Source organism: Canis lupus, chromosome 16, assembly GCF_011100685.1.
Source record: "Canis lupus familiaris isolate Mischka breed German Shepherd chromosome 16, alternate assembly UU_Cfam_GSD_1.0, whole genome shotgun sequence".
Lineage (NCBI taxonomy): Eukaryota > Metazoa > Chordata > Mammalia > Carnivora > Canidae > Canis > Canis lupus.
This window is the reverse complement of record NC_049237.1, coordinates 60120463-60140013: the sequence shown is the minus strand read 5'-3', so window position 1 is coordinate 60140013 and position 19551 is coordinate 60120463. Positions and strand designations below refer to the sequence as shown.

The following is a 19551-nucleotide window of genomic DNA, read 5'->3' as shown; positions in this document are numbered from 1 at the left end:
GAGCCCACAGCCTCCATCGGGTCATGGGTGTCACACGCTCTGTGGCCTGCACACGTGTGTGACCTGTACCCCCAGGACAGGGTCCCTCAGAGCCGTCTCACTGCCCCAAGTACCCTGTGTGCCCAGCTGCTCGGCCCCCGGCCCCGGCCCCTGGCAGCTCCTCATCTCGTTACCGTGCCTGTATCTGCCTTTTCCAGAAGGTCCCAGAGTGGGAGTCCCAGGGTCGGTGGCTCCAGCGCGGTGCTCCGCCCCGTGAGGTGCATCAGGTCGGGGAGCTCACTGCTGCGCGGCCCTAAAGCCTCCCCGTCCGGCATGAGGCACCTGTGCAAGGGCCCCTTGGCCGCTTCCAGGCTTCGGCAACGACGGATGAGGTGCAGGGGCCGCGTGGACGAGTTTGCGATTTGTTTTAACAGCTGTTTTATTAGGATACAGTTTACGACAACCAGATCCGCTCACTTCCAGCGCCCGGTCCCCGGCCTCTGAGGGAATGTGCACGGAGGGTCGCGGTGACGGTGACGGTCCTCCCGGCAGCCGCCCGGCCTCAGCTGCCGACCGCACCCCGCGGCCACATGCGCCTCGTCCCCGCGGCTCAGGGTCGTCATGGAAACGCGCAGGTCTGCTCTTCGCCGTCCCGGCTGCACTCGGTGTCCGCAGGCCCGTCGACGTGGTGCCGAGCAGCCGCCTGGCTGTTTTGTTTGCCGGTGGGTTCCTTTAGGTCATGCTCGGAGCGGACGCAGACGTGCGGATGACAAGGGCACCCTGGTGACCTTCCCCGACCCTGACGTCCCAGTGGCGACGGCAGATTTCATTGGCTGCCGCTGGCAGACGGGGCCGAGGCCAGTGCACCTGTGCAGAGGGGATGGCATTTCCCTGGGCGCCGAGCGGGGATCGCACAAGTGGGCTGGGCCGGGCGCGCGCAGGGGGCCGCGAGGCTGCCAGCTGGCAGGGACCTGAGCTGGGACCCACCCTCCACGGGGACGGGGCACGCGTCCTTCCCGACGGTTCTATCTCAAAGCAACGGCCCTGGGGTCCTTGGGAAGACGCGCCCACTTGTGCGAGGTGCGCAGACGTCCCCGGGGGCAGGAAGCGTTCACGGTTCTGAGTCCTTTTCCGTCCAGGCTCCAAGCTGGGCCAGGTGTTGGCCGAGCGGAGAATTGTCCTGGCAGCTCCACGTTCTCAGGGGTCTCCGGGGCCTGGGGCTGTCCCGGGGCTCGCGGCTGAGGGGGCCTCCATCCGGGGTCCCGGGGCCCTGGGTTTGGGTGGAGTCCTCGCCTGCCCGGGGCTCCGCAGCGCTCTGGCTGACTGCGCCGTGAGACGCAAACCCAAACCCTCCCGGGTCCCTGCAGTGGGGCCGTAACCCGCGTGGTGCCCCTGAAGACGCATCCTCCGGCCCCGCCCTCGAGCGCGCCAACACTCTAAAATCTGAGCGGTGATGAGGGAGCTGGGTTCACGCTCACAAACGACCCAAGAGAAAAATGCTTTGACGTATCAGAATACACGGCGTGCCCGTCGCCACCGTCCGGGGGTCCGACGATGCAATAGCATGACCCGGGGGGCTGCTTCCTCCCGGGCTCAGGCCGCGGGCGTCCGGGGGGCGCGGGAGGGTCGGGCCCAGGGCTGAGTGTCCGTTGTGTGTGTGCGTGTGCAAGTCCCGCAGACAGAGGCCCTTTCTCTCTGCCGGCCTGGCCCTCGATCTCCTCCTGGTCCCCCCTCGGCGGGACGGCGTCCAGGAGGGGACGGGAAGACTCGGCGCTGCAGGAGGTCGAGCCTCGCACAGCAAGGCCTGTCGATCCTCCCGCTTCTGCTCACAGGACTCGTCTCTGCTGCGAGCTTTGCAAGAGGTCAGGGCACAGCGGCTTGTGACCGGAGACACGGACGTCTTTGGTTCCCGGGCCCGGCCCTGTGTGTCTCCCTCTGTCTCGCTGCCTAGTGACTGCCCCGTGTTTGGCGCCGTTCAGGGGCCCCGTGCCTGGGTTCAGGCCTCAGAGACTCAGGCCGCAGAAGGAGGGACGGTCAGCCTGTGTCCGTGCACTCGAGCAGCCGAGGAGGTGAGTGTGTCCTGGAGGAGCCGAGGGGGAGGAGACAGAGGCACAGTGAGGGGTGCAGAGGTAAGGACCCCCCACCCCGGGCAGCGGGAGCAGGGCCAGCACGGCGGGCCGGGGCCTGCGGGTCGGGGAGGCGCCCGGGAAACCCTCCGATTGTTCACCAGTTGGAAGGAACCAGCAGATACAAGTCAAAGTGGAGGAATTAAAACATCACGGTGCTTAGTGCAGCTGCGAGGGCGGATGATGCTGAGGCACGCACACGCACGCACACATGGCTGCACGGTGGGCGATCGTCATGCGCACACATGCTCGGTGGGCAGCTGTCACTCGTGTACACACACACGCACCCACGCGCACAGTGGATGGATCACAAGCACAGACACACGGCTGACAATCGTGCACACGCGCTCGGGCACATGCACCGTGGACGGGTGTCGCGCACACACGCGTGTGCTCACAGGGTGCGCCCGGCCTGCAGCACGCTGTGCGTTCGTTCCTTACCGCACGTGTGCACACAGACGAGAAGCCGCCGCTGGGAGTGCAGAGACCCCGCCGCGGCCCGAGTCCATCCATCATTCCGCAGCCCGTTCCCAGATCGCTCACTGCACAGCTCCGGGCGCCCCCAGTATCCGTTAGTTCTGCTCCGCGAGGGGGGGTCTGCCATGGGTTCCCCAGAGCAACAGACCCCTGCTGGCCTCCCCGCTGCTTCCAGGTCTGTCTGGAACTGGAGGGACCTCGCCCAGAGGAGCGCCGCCGCCGCCCCCAATGCCACCCCCCGCTGGGGAGCACAGAGCATCACGCTTCGGGGACAAAGGAAACACTCAGGACATGGAATTAGGGAAATGTCGAAGTATGTAAAGGACACTGCAGCCTCTCTGAAACCAGGGCACGGCCCGGATCTTCGAAACCCTTTTCCATGCATTTAATATCATTTTAAGTAGCGTCATGCAATATGTGCTTGTGAACTAAGGCACTGAAATGCATTTTATTTCCAAAGGTCATACATGCCATCGCCTGGATGCCCGGAGGCCTAGGGCGATGCGTGTTTGTGTTCAGAACCTAAGAGGCGACGGGCCCCCCGCGCACCGGCTCTGATGGGCTCAAGTCACTACCATGAACGAGCGGGTGAGCGCGGCTGGGCCGCGGGGACCCCCCTCCCCGGCCTGTGCGTGGAGCCCCGACCGCGTCCCGGGTCAGTTTGTCTGGCTGGTGTCCTGGGCACCTCTGGCAGGAAGACCTGGGGGTTTGGGAAATGCCGCTGCCCTGACTCGAGCGTGGATGTGGGGCCGACGTAGCACGCGGTGGCGCAGCGGCCTGAGTCAGCTCAGCGCCGGGTTCTGCTGCTGGAAAGATCTGGAGAAGGAGCCAGCTCTCCTGCAGGAAGGATCGAGCGCTGGGACCCGGCCGGGGTCTGGGGGCTGCCCCAGAGCCAATGCTGACTTAGCGCCGGGACGGTGGTGCCCCTGCATGGGTCACGAGTGCGCGCGTGTGTGTGTGTGTGTGTGTGACATCACGATGAGTGTTGACATATTGTGATTTTTTTTCTGACTTTGCATCATTTTATTTGTACGTCAGAAGCAGTTAATGGCTGATGCTTATATTTTTACTGTTTCTACTTTTAAAGCAGGTTCCCTTCCTGACTTGATCACGTCTCGACTCTGTGTCAAGGGGTCAGGGCCGCAGGAGCCGAGGTCGGGGTTCGGAGCCACAGGAGCCCAAGGTCAGTGTTTGGGGCCGCAGGAGCCTGAAGTCAAGGAGTCAGGGCTGCAGGAGCCCGGTGTCAGGGTTTGGGGGCAACAGGAGCCTGAGGTCGGGGGGTCAGGGGTAGCAGGAGCCTGAGTTTTGGGGGTCAGGGGCCACCTGAACTGAGATCAAGGGGTCAGGGCTGCAGGAGCCCAAATTCAAGGGGTCAGGGGCTGCAGAGGCCCGAGGTCGGGGGGTCGGGGGCCACAGGAGCCTGAGGTTGGGTTCAGGGCCACATGAGCCTGAGGTCAAGGATTCAGGGCCGCAGGAGCCCGAGGTCGGGGGGTCGGGGCCACAGGAGCCTGAGGTCATGGTTTGGGGCTGCAGGGGCCCAAGGTCAAGGGGTCAGGGGCCGCAGAGGCCCGAGGTCGGGGGGTCAGGGCCACAGGACCCCGAGGTTGGGGTTCAGGGCCACATGAGCCTGAGGTCAAGGAGTCAGGGCTGCAGGAGCCTGAGGTCAGGGGGTTGGGGCCACAGGAGCCCGAAGTCAAGAGGTTAGGGCTGCAGAAGCCCGAGGTCAGGGGTCGGGGCCACAGGAGCCCGAGGTTGGGGGGTCAGGGCCACAGGAGCCTGAAGTCGGGGTTCGGGGCTGCAGGAGCTTGAGATCAAGGGGTCAGGGCCGTACCTTCACTGTCTAACGATGACGGGTGAGTCTTGACCTTCGTGTAACCCTGGGAAGAAACCTCCATCCCCCCACATCTTCGTGTGCCTGGAAGAGCCTTGGCCGTGTTGTGCCCCGAGACGGGACGGCTGTCAGCGGCGCTCGTAAGGTCTCCGCGGCAGCAGCGCCCCGGCTTCCCGGGACGGCCGGGGGACGCAGCAGGAACCCCCCGAGGGGTTCGCAGCCTTCCTCGTGCAGAGGCCCCGCCGTCACCACCCGACCCTCTGCCCCACGAGGGCGTGTGTCAGCGGCGAGGGCTCTCCGTGCAGCGAGGACGGGAACTGCCCGAGTGACCCCGTCAGGTCAGCGTGGCTCAGGCATTGGCCCGTCGAGCTGGCGTCGCGGCTGACCCGGCCCATGTGCACACGGCCCGGACCTCCCCCGGGGGCTTGGCCGCCGGCCTGCACTGGCCTGGACCGTGGCCGCACCCCTGCTTGACCCCGAAGCCCCCGTCCCTCGAGGTGGCCGGTGAGGGCGAGCATCCCACGTCCTGTCTGCGCCCGTCCACTTGCAGCGTATCGGGGCTTGCACGGGGCTCCCGTCCCCAGACTCCCACTTCGTGGACGGGGAGGCCACGGCCCGGGGGGGCGAGCAGGTGCAGGCGGCTTTGAGGCCGGATTAGCGAGGTCGCCAGCCAGGCCCGCAGCCAGTGCCCTTGACGCTCGGCGGCCAGGCCCCAGCGCGGCCTCGCTGTGATGAGTTAATGGCATCGTGGAGATAACTTCCCTCGCGCCGGCCCGCGGCTGTAAATAGAAACCCGTAAATAGAGCCCACGGATAAAAAAAGGGACTCGTTGAGTTTCTAGGACGTGCCAGGCGCTATTTCAGGCAGACTCGGGCGTGGATGGGAACCCGCTTCTGTCTCCACCCCGGTCCTCGCTCCCGGGCTGCAGCCGGTGTAGAAGAGGGCACACGGGCGCGGCCCCCACATGTGCACAGGCAGGCACGTTGCACGAAGGGGCACGTCTAACGCCGCTTGTTTTCACTGAAGTACAGTCCGCACCGTGCTGTGTGCCGGGCTACGTGCCCCTGAGAGTTCAGGGGATCCAACAGCTCTCCCCGTGCTCAGTGCACATCCCGACTCTCACTGGATGTGGGGTCCGCGGCTCCCCCACAGATCGTTGGAGCCGTCCACAGCGCGGGGGGTCGGGGCCCCGGGGTTTCCTGTCTGTCCGTCCTGTCCCTGGCCCGGGAGGACCCGGTGAGGCAGGCAGGAGCTCGTGCCTGCACGTGGGGGCTCCCGACACCCATCTCGAGGATGAGCGCCACGGAGGTCACGCCAGGGAGAGCGCCCGTGTGACCCGGCTAGGTGCATAGGGCCTCCCGCCAGGTTTCCTAGGATCATGTTTGGATTTACGGAATATGGAAAATCTTCGGGCTCCATGACGGAGACGTTGAGTAATGCCCAGATGCCAGCCGTCCGGGTGCTGTGATGCGCGGACACGCTCCGCCTCGTCACACTCAGGGTCCTGTTGATGGAGAAGTGGACCCACCGCCGACCGGTCCCTCCCTTCAGCAAGTGGTACCTGTTCACCTGTGACTTGGTGGGGCCGTGCTTGGCACGACAGCCTGTGTCCACAGTCTCGTTGGGGAGGTGGGCCCTGGGCCGCCAACACGGGAATGTGGGGTCCAGACGGGAAGACAGGCGGCCCCCAGGAACGTGGACGGAGAAGCCCACCTGGACTCGGGGGCAGAAAAGGCATCTGAGAAGTTGGTGGAGTCCGAATGGGGGCTAGGGGGAGGGGCGCGGGCCGCGGGGCGAGGCTCCGGTGGGGGGCGGCCCCAACACACTCTGCGGGGCTGGGGTCGCATAAGGCCTCGCCGGAGCTAGAGCCCGCGGGAGGGGCGGTGTCCAGGAGGGACGGGGCTCGGGGTGGGCGGGCGCAGGAAGGCGTGCAGCGGGGGCTGATGGGGAGCAGCAGGGAGACCCCAAAGCTGGGCCTTGACTCAGGGCGTTTGAGGGTCTACGTGATCACTGGGAGGGGCGGACAGGCAGCTTGGCGTCAAGGCTGGCGCTGCTCGCTGGACGAGGCTGCCCGGGGGCGGACGGGGTGACAGGACAGCAGCACGACGGGTGCCCGGGGGGCGGAGGCGGGGGCACAGGGTGGTGAGAGGCCCCGCGGCCCCCAGCACGGAGCAAGTCCTCTGGGTGGGTGACACGAGGTCATGGGTGACTTGGAGCTATTTTGGGGCCTGATGTGGCAGGAACGGAAGGCAGGCCGGCGACACAAAGGGCTCGGGGGGTGAACACATGGAAAAAGGTGACGTACGCGCCTCGTTCCAAAGTCCTGCTGGAGGACAGGTGGGTGGCTGCAGGGAGGGTGTGGCTGAGGGCGGGGACGTGGGGCGTGGAGCGGGGAGCCGGGGCGAGGGAAGCCCGGGCAGGTGGGGGGGCCTCTAGTCCCCAGGCAGGTAGGGGGACTGCGGCCCATGGAGGAGCCCCGAGCAGGTGTGGGGGACCTCTAGGCCCCGGGCAGGTGTGGGGGCCGCGGCCCACGGAGGAGCCACAGGCAGGTGTGGGGACATAATGGTGCAGACAGGAAGTGAGCCCTCATCTCCAGGAGCCGCTCTGTGTGCACCCGAGCTTGACTGCGAGGGACATACAGGCAGGAGCATCTTTCGAATGTCGCGCCTTGTCGTGCTGGTCGGGATCAGCGGCCTGGAGGAAACGCAGTGGGGGTCTGGGTGCGGGGTCGCTCCCTCCTGCCCGGGGCCGGCAGCTGTGCAGCAACGGCGGCTCGCTCCCCTGGGCCGGGGGCCGGCGCTCCTGAGGCTCAGGGGACAAGCAGGTGCGCGTCCCCCCCTGCCCGGCGGGGGACAGACTCGGCCGCGGAGCACGGGGTGGGCCAGCACCTCGGGGCTGCCTGCGTCGTCCTGAGCCGGGGGTGGTTTTGAGCGCTCAGGAGTCCTGGCGGGTGCCGGGAGCCTGCGAACGCGGACAGGAATCGGGCGCATGGCCCGGGGTGGCCCGTGGGCTCGGCTGGCTGCGGCGGCTTGTGCTCCCACGCGGTGCCCGCGGCCTCGCCCCTCCACGTGCCCCCAGGGCTGCTGGCTCCTGGGTGGTGGTTGTTGCCGTTTGACACCAGCCATCGTGACGGTGTGAGGGGGCATCTCGCGGCCGTGACTTGCGTGTCCCTGCTGCTGGGGGACGCTGAGCATCTCCGCGCGTGGCTGCTGGCCGTGTCTAGCTCTCTGGAGAAATGCCTAGTTGGGTCCCTGGTCCATTTTAAGAATCGGATTGTTTTTGGTGGAACGACTTTTATTTAAGACCCGACATGCAGAGGTCCGATATTTTAAGCCGATTGCAGGGAGGCTGAGCAGAGGCGGCCGCCGGGCCCTGCAGACTGCTGGGGCCTCTGCACAGGGGGTGCGAGGCCGTCTGCGGGGCCCGGGGGACGGTACCGACACCCTCCTGGAGGCGATGGGGTGTCATGGCCCCGGAGGCTGTAGGGCAGCACCTCCCAGGGGAAAGCCGGGCAGGGCCGTCCCCGGTGCACAGGCTGGGGCTGGGGGCGGCTGGGCGTGAGCCCCTCACAGCAGCCGGACGCCAGGCCCCTGGGGTCTGGGGAGGAGTGGACATCGCGCAGGCCGGGGACCGTCCAGGAGGCCGGGGAGCCTCCACCACCACAGGGGCAGGTCCTGGCGAGCGCCAGCCACACGCGTCCCTGAGGGGCGACATGGGGACGCCCACGTTAGAGTTGATGGAGCCCAAGCGACGACCCGCAGCCCCGGCCGTGGGGGCCGGGATGTCCACCCGCATCGCCCTGCGCAGCGACCTGGGGCCCGGAGACCCGAGGCTCCTTTCTCGCGAGGCCCCCCTTGGTGACGCTACGCGGCCAGGGACAGTCCGCCCACTGGATGGAACTTCCCGGCAACGTGTGAGGCCATTTCTGCTGCTTGCTTCTAAGACAGGATGGAAGCCAGCAGGGCACCCTAAGGACGGTTTTGATGTTTCTGAGATACAAATAGACCTTCCTTTTCCTTTTCCTTTTCCTTTTCCTTTTCTTTTTCAGATTTTATTTATTCACAAGAGACACAGAGAAAGGGAGGCAGAGACCCAGGCAGAGGGAGACGCAGGCTCCATGCAGGGAGCCCGACGCAGGACTCGATCCCAGGACCCCAGGGTCATGCCCTGGGTCAAAGGCAGCTGCTCCACCGCTGAGCCCCCGGGCGCCCCCCACGTAGATCTTTCTGGACTGAGCTCCACCACGGCCCAGCGCCACGACCTAATGAGGTACGAGGGCCCCTCTGTGCCCCACCGTCCTGGGGTCTCGGTGATGCTGTTTCTCCCGAGCACCTTGCAAACTCCAGCCGAGGATTTGGAAATAAAATCACTGGTTGTTCTTTCTTTGCATCAGTTGGGCTCTTCGGGTCACGGGTGTTAGAAACCCTGCACCAGGGGCTTCCGCAAGGAGCGGCCGTGCTGTCGTGCGATGGGGACGTGCCTGAGGCCGCTGCACCGTGCAGCTCCGAGCAGACGGGATGGTTGTAGGGCCCCGTGTCCTATCAGGTGGCACGTCGGCCACCCGAGTCCCGCAAACCACCACCTCCTGACTAAGCAACCTGCCTCGGGGGGAGAGACCGTCTTCTGGAGGCCCCCCACGAACCTCAGGAGGGCTCGGCGCCCCAGGACACGGCCCCCGCGGCTCACCCCCAGAGCAGCCGTCCGGGGCGGGGGCACAGGCCTGACCGCGTGGGGGCCCCTGGTGGCGGCAGGCAAGCCCCTCCCCGTGAGGCCTCGCGGGTCTGCCGGAGGGGCGGCCGGTGGTCGTCGCGGGTGCCTGTGGCGTCCCTGGGGGGTGCCCACATCCAGGTGACATGCCGGCCGCCTGCTGTGCTCGGTGCCCGTGCAGCCGACGTTTATTAAAGCAAAAGCTGGGCCGGCGGCGTGCGAGCGTGGAGCAGGACTGGACCTCGAGTCCGTGGGCCCTGGTAAGTCAGCCACGCGGCGTCACGGGCACGGCAAGGCCAAGCAGCTGGCCGGCCGGGCCCTCTGGTCTGAGGCCCGGGCCCCCCCGCGGCCCCGGCTCTTAGCGCTACGTGCCTGGTTCCGGCCCTTGGCCGTGCCAGGCGGGTGTTATTTATATTTGGACACACGCCGTGCGGAACGACGGACGCGCTGTGGCGATCCGCTTGTTAGGTGCAGCATCTGTGCTAATGACTATAAATAAGATGTAACTTGCCGACCGGGCACGGCTCCCGTGGGAGGGCGGTCCCGCTGCACCAGCCTCGGGAGGAGGCCAGCCAGCACTTGGGCGGTTTCTGGAACCAGGACAAGACAAAAGCTCCCCCAGCGCAGACCCCGAGCCCCCAAGGCCCCCTCCTGCCCCCCGGGACTGGCCGCGCGTGGTGATAAAATGCACACGAGACTGGAGCAGTTCTTGGACTCCCTGGACGCACCCGCGTGGGCGCCTGGGGGCCTGCAGCTCCGCAGGCTTGGAGAGAGGTCTGGGAACTTGTGTGGCAACGTGCACACGGGTGGGAGGAGAGCCAGGCCCGGTGTGGGGGCCGCCCGGCTCCCCGGCACGGGGTGGCTCAGGACGGGCGCTTGGCACCTTCCGACTTTCATTTTTTCCAACCCGTAGACTTTTCCCTCCTCAGATGGGGCTGATGACTGACGATGCAGGTCGTGAGTTTGGGGCGAGGCCGCCCGTGCTATATATAGCGCCTTCCCAGGCCATAAATGGGAGGGAGGGCCGGGCGTCTGGACGGACAAATAGCCTCGCCGTCCTCAGCCGGAGCTGCGTCGGGGCTGAGCCGGGCGAGGCAGGGCTTCTCTCCTCTGGGCCTGTTCCCTTTCTCTCCGGGTAAGTTCTCTCCCCTCCTTGCCTCATCCAGTTTGGGGCCCTGCGAGGAGAGGCAGCGAGCGCCGGGGCCGGGCCACCCCGAGGCCCTGAGCCGGGGGGCTGCGTCGGCTGCAGACTCCAGGTGCCACGGGGAAGCCGCCGTCTGGGGTCGCGTCCCGGGGGCTGTCCTCACGTGCCGCCGAGGCCCGGGGTGTCTCCGCGGGGCCTAGAGCCCATTCACCGGGGTCAGTGGTTTCACAGGGTCTGAGGCAGGGCCGCCGGGCAGCGGGGTCGCTCCGGCTGGGGGGTTCGCATCCCCACCGCCGGGCTCCATGCTCCACGCCGAGCAAAAGCGACACGGGCATCAAAGAGCAGGGGCAGTGGACGTCATTGCAGTGGAGTTTTAAATAAACCAGGTCTGGGTCACCCTTGCAGCGAATTTGCGGGGCCTGGGGCTGGGAGCGGGGCCTCCCCGACCGGCCAGCTCCTTACAGAAGCGAGGGGTCCGCGGGGCAATGTGAGGGGGCGGGCTGCTTCCTCAGGGCTGGTCATGCAGCCGCGTGGGCCGCGCAGAGCTCTCCGGTCCAGGAAGCTGCACATGATCCAGGGGCTCGATCGAACTTGATCCTGCTGAGGTGTCAGCACAGAAGGACTCAGGCTCCTTGGAAGCCCGGGCGCTCCGGGGCGGCCAGGACAGCCCTGCCCCTGCTGCCACGGCCCGGAAAGGGTATGGGGAGAAGCCCTGCAGGAAGTCCGCTGCCAGCAGTGACGCGTTGCCCCGAACTGGGTCTGTCACTGATGATGATTTAAGGGGCATTTTGTGCTCAATGACCTTTTCTTTTGGGACGAAGCAGTTTGGGAAGAGCTTCGGGGCACGGAGCCTGGGCAGAGCGGGTCCTGGGCCAGGCCAGCTGTGGGGGCCGAGTGCTCCCTTCCTTCCTCTGGAGCAGCTTTCATCCGGCGCATTCATCGCCCGAGGTCTTTAGCTGCACAAAGTGCCGCGTCTCTCACCCAGTGGAAGGCGGTGCATCGTGGCTGAGACGTTCCCGTGAGTTACCGTCCTTGGTGGCTTGAAAGCTGGGCTCAGGTGCCTTCGCGGGAAGGGTAGGTGCCAGCCCGTCACGGACGCGCGGCCCCAGGGCTTGAGGACAGGCTGCGTTTCACGTCCGGGGCATCACTCGCCGACGTGCGGGAGCCTCCGTGCTGTGGGGGGGCCGGGGGCCACGGGGGGGCCGGGCCAGAGTCAGGAGGGCCGGGGCCACTGGGTCTGGGCCGGGCGGGGTGCCGCTGGGCCGCTACCAATTCTGGTTGTTTGATGCTCTGCGCCAAGCACAGCGCCGAGGGGCCCACAGGGTCGGCAGGAGATGCCGGCGTTCGGGGTGAGCGAGGTGCGCGGGCTCCCGACCCCATCCCAGGTCTGCTCTCGGCCTCAGCGGTCTTAGAGCCTGAAGGCTGATGGCTCAGGGTGGGGAACCCCTTCCCCCTCTCCAGCATCGTGTCCCGCCCCCAGGGCAGCAGGGTCGCAGTAATCCCCAGGGAGCTTTCCACGCTCCGTAATTCTGTGACTCTGGAAGGTCGCCGTCTGGGGACCGTGGCTGTGAGGAGTCCGCGTGGAGGACGTCATGTGTTTGGCAGGACTGTCTGGTCCGCGCGGGGCTCGGAAGGCTGGGGTGGTGGAGGGTGCAGGTGCGCTGTCCCGGGGCGGGCCTGTCGCCCTCCCACTGTCCCTGGGTCCCTGGCGCGGGGCCTTGCCTCAGGCTCCTTCTTGATGATTCTCGTGTAAATGCCAAGAGGAAAGCGGAGCTCCGCTGGGAATCTCTTTGCCCTGTACCTGGAGGTCGGTGATCACGGACATTTAGGAATCCCGTCCGTGCATGTGTCAGAGGGTCCCTTGGCCCCGTAAGCCGTGCCGCGTTCCCTGTGGGTGGACGTCGGCCCCACTGCCTCGCTGCCCGGCATTCTGACCCACCCTGCAGGACGGATCTCAGCCGTTCCTTGTTTCCAGACACTTTGGTCAAAATGTGCCTCCTGGCCAGCATCCCCCACTTCCTGTGGCCTCGGCCCTGCTCCCCGCCCTCCCCAGCCCTGCGAGTCTACTTGTAACCTGTGAGGTGCAACTTTAGAGGATTGGATCGGAGCAGTGTCCTGGGGATAGGTTCCCTGCCCAGCTCCCCCTTCCCAGCCGAGGCCGACCCCCAGAGCCCCGCCGTCGGGCCAGAGTGACCTCTGGTTAAGTGTTCGGGTCTCTGGAGACCCTGTGTTTTCCTGCCTCCCACCTGTGCCCCGGGGGTGCCTGCCCCCGCCCCTCTCCACCTGCCAGCCTGTCCGTCGTCAAGGCTGTTCTCCAGCGTCACCTGCTCCAGGCGACCCCACTTGGCTGCCCTCTCCTGTTACATGTGTCCCCTGCGCGCTTCCCTCTGCTCTTATCTTGTATTCTAAGTATTTGTTTACGTCTCTAATCTGTGTTTTATTTTTGTCCTTATCACTCACATTGCTTTCCGTTGAGCAAGCTGCATAGTCTATAAATATTTGTTGACGCAGAATGAAAAGAAACATATAGCCCAATCTTCTGATTCCCTAGAGGCAAACGGAAAATGGCAACCGGTCCAGGGAACTTACTAGGCCTCCAGACTCCTAGTCTCACATTATTTTCACTTATATAATCTTTCTTCCATCCCCTGCCCCGCTCATCCCTGACCCCAAATGAGTTTTACCAATCGAAGTTGATTTTCCCCTTTGGAACAAGTTGCAGTGGTGGCGTAGACATTGCGGGAGCAGGACGGCCTCTGGGAGGGAGCTCAGCACCGCCTGACACCCTCTTTGCTCGTAGGTGTGCACGAAGATGTCTCTTGTCACAGTGCCCTTCTACCAAAAGCGACACAAGCACTTCGACCAGTCGTACCGCAATGTTCAGACAAGGTACCTTCTGGACGAGTATGCTGCGAAAAAGTGAGTTCAAATTCAGCGGTTGGATCGGTAGAGCTTTGTGGGCCTCTGGCATTAAAGCAGCTTTTCCCAGTCCTCTGGAAGCCGGTTTGGGGAGGGTCAGGGACGGCATGCCCCTAGTGCCAGAGGGGAAATCTGGCTCTCCTGGCTGCACAGCAAACTCCGTGTGGAGCGTCTTAGGCAACCCTGGTAGATCCCGTGGATCCTGGTAGATCCTGGTAGATCCAGTGGATCCCAGTGAATCTTATTGGATCTTGGTGGATCCTGGTAGATGCTGGTGGATCCTGCTGGATCCTAGTGGATCCCAGCAAATCTTGGTGGATCCTGGTAGATCCCAGTGGATCCCTGGTGGATCCTGGTGGATCACAGTGGATCCTGGTAGATCCTGGTAGATCCCAGGGAATCCCAGTAGACTGGCTCTGAGCCTCTCATTTAGATGATAAAGTCAGAGACTTTTTATTTTATTTTATTTATGATAGTCACACACAGAGAGAGAGAGAGAGAGAGGCAGAGACACAGGCAGAGGGAGAAGCAGGCTCCATGCACCGGGAGCCCGACGTGGGATTCGATCCCGGGTCTCCAGGATGGCGCCCTGGGCCAAAGGCAGGCGCTAAACCGCTGCGCCACCCAGGGATCCCAGTCAGAGACTTTTTAACAAATGTTTCTTGACTTTGCTGCCCCTCATACATATTTTTTTTTAAAGATTTTATTTATTTATTCATGAGAGACACACAGAGAGAGAGAGAGAGAGGCAGAGACACAGCCAGAGGGAGAAGCAGGCTCCATGCAGGGAACCCGATGCAGGACTCGATCCCGGGTCTCCAGGATCAGGTCCTGGGCTGAAGGCAGGTGCTACCACTGAGCCACCCAGGGATCCCCCCCCCCATACATCTTTCAGAACTAGGACCTGAAACGCCACCAAAATAGAAGGGCACTGAGAAGGGGCAGTGAGAGAGGAGCTCGTGGGGGCAAAGGAAAGATCACTGGAGCAAATGTCAGTAGTTTTGCTGCGATCATAATAAATATAGCGATAAGGTAAACACATTCAGGCCTCAGGGCTGGTGTGAAGCCACAGGTCTTCGGCCAGCTTCTGAAGCACAGCGCCCTCGGGGACGTGCCCCACACGCCCGTGGTCTGTGCTGATGGACAGAAGATGCTGCTGGGCGTGCCGAGCTGCGGCCAGGGGAGCTTGTGCGTGTCACCAGCACCCTATATTTAGACCTGCCTATGGCCCTTGTGTTGCCTCCCCGTTGCAAACAGCCAACCCTGCACAGCCCTCCCAGCAGCCTCTAGGAGCCTCAAATCCCTGGAGATATATATAATCGTGGCATTAGGCCAGGAGGCACCCGAGGGCACGGACGGGGAGTGGCAAGGGGAGGAGAGGTGCTCCCGTGTGAAGGGGCCCCTCCGAGGATGCGTGTGTGCAGATGGGGGCAGCGCCTGCGCAGGGGCGTACACACGAGCTCGTGTGCTCCGGGAGGTGCGAACACTGTGTGTCTGCACCCACGCGTGCCGTGCTCACTCGTGGTCGTGTGCCTGCATGTTTCAAGGCGCAGGAGAAAGGTGGTGCGTGTGTTGGGATAAGTCCGCACACGTCTCTAACACGCGTGACTGTCTCCGTGATGGCCCAGGCGTACCTCCAGCCGGTCGTCTTCCCAGAAGTCTCTCTCTCAGAAGTCGTCTTCCCAGAGAGCGTCGGACCGGGGGTCGTTTGCAGCAACCACCTGCAGTATCTGCGCAAAGCGGGTGAGCACCGCGCAGGAGGAGGAGGAGGAGCACGAGAAGAAGAGGAGGTGAGGCTGTCCTCCTCCCGCGCGCCCAGCGCAGAGCCCAGGGCATCAGGGCACCGGGGCCGGGGGCGGGAAGGATCCGAGGCCACGGAAGGGCCGGGGCCACGCAGGAAGCCCGGAGCTGCGAGGGCCTCTCGTGACGGTGAAGGTGCCCTGCAGGGGTCCCGGGGTCGGGGAGTGCTGCAGGCTGGCTGCTGGCTGCCCTCTGCTCCTTCCGGCTCCTTCCGGCAGCAGATCCCGGCACGCCGTGTCCGCCCCGTGCTGTCCCCGTGGAACAGGAGGGCCCCCGACAGCGTCAAGTTAACGTGGGGTTCCCACCGGCCTCCCGTCTCGCTGCGAGCACCCAGCTGGGAGGTCCGGGAGGGGGACAGCAGCGAAGGCCCCGCACGGGCTGAGGCTGGCGGGCAGCGCGCTCCGCACAGGGGACCGGCCACGGGGAGGACAGGGACTACTGAGGACGTGAGTCTTCCCGTTGCTTCCCGATCACGGAGAAGCAGGTGCGGGCTTACGGGACAGAACAGTTCAGCCCCGTGAAAGCCTCTGCTGTCCTACCTGCGCTCGGTTCCCCTACTCCCCACACTGTTTCTAGAAAGTTTTCTCTATCGTCTGACACACTTAAAGCCTGAGGGAGGAAGCTGAGGGTTTGGTGGACGGGCTTCATTTTGAACCCTGAGCTGTGACTGAAGGGATCTGAGTGACGGGAATGTGCAGCCGAAAGGACCAGCCTTGCTTTGGTCAACCTTGAACGACCTTTCGAATGCCTTCTGGGAATTTTGAGTGCAAATTTTATGGCAAAGTAAGGATTTCTTTTGTGAGAGAATCACTTCACAATGGGCACCTTACCCAAATCTGGGTTTTCTGGTGCTGGGGTATTTAAAAAAAAAAAAATGGTTCTATGTTTATTTAGGGTTTGGGCAGGAGGAGTGGGAAGACTGGACCTTTTTGTATAATTTTATCAGCTTTTCCTTCTTGTGACCTTGAACATGTCCCAGAAACTTCCTGTGCCTCCATTTGCACAGGAGGGAGTGGAGGGAAGTGGTGCTAACTGGGGAGGTCGGGGACAGGGTGCCGTGACTCCCGTGGTCTTGGCGCGGGACAGTCCTCGCGCGAAGCCTCCCTCATTCCCGCCAGGCTGGGCCCCGAGGCCGGCAGCTGAGCGGCAGGTAGGGCGCCCGCCTGCGTGTCGGGCTCGTCCGGTTCCTCACCTCCCGTGGCAGATGCTGGTTTAACGTAGGGGACGAATTGGTCCTTCTTGAAAGATGAATCGGTGGCTCCGTGGGTGGGTCCGTTTGAATTACTGCTACGTCTTCGTGTAAAATAAAGACCAAGGAGGCGTTGGCGAGTCCCAAGATCCCAGCACGGCCTCCTGGAGGCGGCGCGGACCCGAAACACCGCTTTGGGGCCTTTCCTCCGTCCCAGCGAGAGCCAGGCCTCTGTGAGGCCGTCCTCGGCCTTGTGCCCCCGGGTCTGTGTGTGAGGGGACAGTGGGCAGGAGGGGCCCGGGCGGGCGCGGCGGCGGGCCCGGCGGTGTTGGGGCACTAGAGGGCACTCCGGCCGGGTGGACGGCACCTCGTTGTCCACACTTACAGGTCGAAGAAGCCCGATTTTGTATCTAATCCTTTTTACTCTCCTGGAGCGCGGAGGGCAGCTCCCCTGGGGGCCCAGCGTGGGTCCCACTTGAGGAGCGCCTGGGGACTGCGTGTGCGGCGCCCGGGCTGTCTGTGCCCCCACGCCCCTCTGCGGCCCTGGGAACAGCGTGGCCTCTCCACCCCTGCAGGTACCAGTCCCTGGTGGCTTCTTACGGAGAAGCCAAGCGGGAGCGTTTCCTCCGGGAGCTGGCCGAGATGGAGGAAAACGTGCACCTGGCGCGCTCACAGGCCCAGGACAAGCTGGACAAATACGCCATTCAGGAGATGGTACGGGGATCTCCACGGCTCCCGGAGACGCGTGGCGCTGTCGTGGTGGTCTCACGGCGTGCGTGTGGCCTGCCGGCACAGAGCCTCGCTCACCCGTCACGCGGCCGCTTCCCACGGTGCACTGACCTCTGCTTGCTTCCCGGGACAGGTGGAGGACAAGCTGGCCGGGGACAGGCACTCGTACCTGGAGCGGATGCGCAGGGCCCCTGAGATCCTGGTGCGCCTGAGGTCCCACACCGTCTGGGAGAGGATGTCTGTGAAGCTGTGCTTCACCGTGCAAGGCTTTCCCACCCCCGTGGTGCAGTGGTGAGTGCGCGCTTCTCTGTCCCCGGGGTCTGAGGAGGGCCACACGGCACTTTCTCCCAAGGACCTGGTAACAGTTGGTGCAACGTGCGGGTGCAGAAGACCCACGTGAAGGAAACGCACGGCACGCACCCCATTCCTTGTCCACCTCGTGTGCATCTCCATGGGGGGCAGGTTTGCGCTCCCACGTGTGCACTCCCAGCACCTGCTGGTGCTTCTGCTTTAGCGAAATTAACTCAGCTGAGTTTTTAGAGGATTTTCATGTAAGAACAAGTTCCTCCAGATGCCCTGGGTTTACATGAGGGGCTCTTTCAAGTCTTGGGAGACCCGCGGGGGGAGGCCTGAGCAGCACGCTGTGGGACCGCGTGCGGTGCTGCGGCTGAGCCAACCTGGTGACGTCAAGAACCAGGAGCCCAGGCCCCGCAGACCCTTTGTGTTTGTCCGTGTGTTGCATACATGTTTGTTTCCCCACTTGCTAGGAGTGATATTAGCATTACCAAAGTCTGTAGCTTGCTGCCGAAACCCAACACGTTTTGCTCAAAACCCAATTGGGGCCCTCAGTCCGGATCAGAAGATTAGCGCCGGGCCGTGTGGCTGTTTGCCCAGCAGGCTGGGGAGGCAGGGGCCTGCGGATCCCAGACCCCAGGGAGACGAGGTCCTGCTGTCCTGGTGGGGCGGGGAGGCCAGCTTCCTGCAGTCGGAGTCGGGATCCAGCACGCTTTGATCCTCTGGACTCTCCAGAGAGGCTGGCCTGGGACCTGCTAACACCGGCAACATTTTTTTCTTGGGTCACGATTTATCCCCAATTCCTCACGGAGCCCAGGGCGGCGTCCTGCCCTCCCTGTCATAGGTTGGGAGCGGCCCAGTGAGGCCGAGGTCTGCGAGTGCTGCTCTCTCCCGCACATCGGGCAGATGAGCCCACGGGCCCAGGTCCTGGAAGGGGCGCTCGCAGGCACAGAGCGAGCCTTACCGGGGAGCCGCAAGGAGGCCTGGGACAAGGCGCAGACTCCACTCTGCCCGCGGCCTGAGAGGAGGGTTTCTCTCGTGCAGGTACAAGGACGGGAGTTTGATCTGCCAAGCAGGAGAGCCGGGGAAGTACAGGATCGAGAGCAAGTACGGCGTGCACACGCTGGAGATCAACAGGTACGGGCTGGGCGGGCCTGGCGGGCCGGGCCCGGAGCTCAGGGCGCCCCAGATCCACGGGTTCCCGGGACTCCGCTGGTGTTCCTGGGTTAGTCTGTGGGAAGAGCTCCCTTTGTCGTGCTCCGTGTGGGGCCCCCGGAGGCAAACCCAGGGGCTCTTCCAGCCTCCAGGCAGAGGGAGAAGCAGGCTCCATGCAGGGAGCCCGACGTGGGACTCGATCCCAGGACCCTGGGGTCACACCCTGGGCCGAAGGCGGCGCTAAACCGCTGAGCCCTGGGCTGCCCAGATTTGTCATTTTTAACCAAAAGAAGATTCTGCATGTCTTTCCCTGTTCCCTGTCTCTCAAGGAGACCGTGGCACCCTGCAGGGCGCCCCTTCCCCAGCGCACCCACCCTCCCGCGGCCCGGCTGTAGCCCTCGGGTCAGCGGGCCCCGCAGGGACCCGAGGAGGGACCGTTGGGCTCCTGCAGCCGCGGAGGCCTGGCCTCGGAGCCCGATCGGCCGCGTCCCTCGTGACTCTGCACGGGTCACTAACTCCTCCCGAATCGCGATATTTTCATCTGAGAATCACTATCAACAGGGAGATGATAAAAACGTCACCCCTGCCGGCGTCACGGGAAGCACCGTGAGGAGGCAACCAGGCCGCGCAGATTTTGGCCTGTTCCATAAACGCGTGTGTGCGCGTGCAAGTGGCACGGGCTCCAGGAGGGGGGAGGGAAGCTGGCGCAGGCAAGTAACCGGTAAGATGTCGACGCACAACTTCACCGAGTGCTGCACCGCTGACGAGCAGAGCGGCCACATCCCCAGGGGCTCGGTTCACTTAGAGGCGAAATAATCCGCAGTAAAATAATTCTCGGTGGAGATGCGCCCCCGGCCGCGGACAAGTCGCAGCTCGACCCGCAGAGCCCACGGCTTCTCCCGATGCGCTTCCACCCACGGGAGTCTTTCCCTTTCTAGGAAGACCTTCCAGTCGGTTCTGTGAAGGAAAAGGTCAGGCCGACGAGCTTTATCCTGGGACCCCTGGGAGGCCCAGGCCCGGGTGCTGGGAGGGAAGTGGGGTGTGCACCCCAGGAGAGGGCGGGGCCGGGCGGGGAGGCGAGGAGGAGGCCAGACTTGCCGCACAGACGTGGTGGGGTGGGGGTGAGCCTGGCGACTGGGTTCACTGGGTGCTGAGGGCCCTGCTGGGCCTGGGGGGGGGCCCAGAGCTGACCTAGGAGGGT

The 19551-nt window shown here is 64.2% G+C and overlaps 1 protein-coding gene across 2 annotated transcripts in view; it reads left to right on the top strand.

Annotated features, from left to right (window-relative positions):
- The first annotated feature begins 10116 nt into the window (after positions 1-10116).
- MYOM2 (myomesin 2) overlaps positions 10117-19551 on the top strand; it is a 50537-nt gene continuing 41102 nt past the window's right edge. The window contains exons 1-6 of one of the 2 annotated variants that reach the window (XM_038560547.1): positions 10117-10255; positions 13065-13183; positions 14812-14973; positions 16748-16886; positions 17035-17192; positions 18240-18332. In XM_038560547.1, the coding sequence (XP_038416475.1) occupies positions 13077-13183; positions 14812-14973; positions 16748-16886; positions 17035-17192; positions 18240-18332 (659 nt within the window). In that variant the 5' untranslated portion in view covers positions 10117-10255; positions 13065-13076. Of the gene's footprint in view, positions 10256-13064; positions 13184-14541; positions 14661-14811; positions 14974-16747; positions 16887-17034; positions 17193-18239; positions 18333-19551 lie in introns of those variants that run through there. The other variant, XM_038560548.1, reaches the window with a different exon arrangement.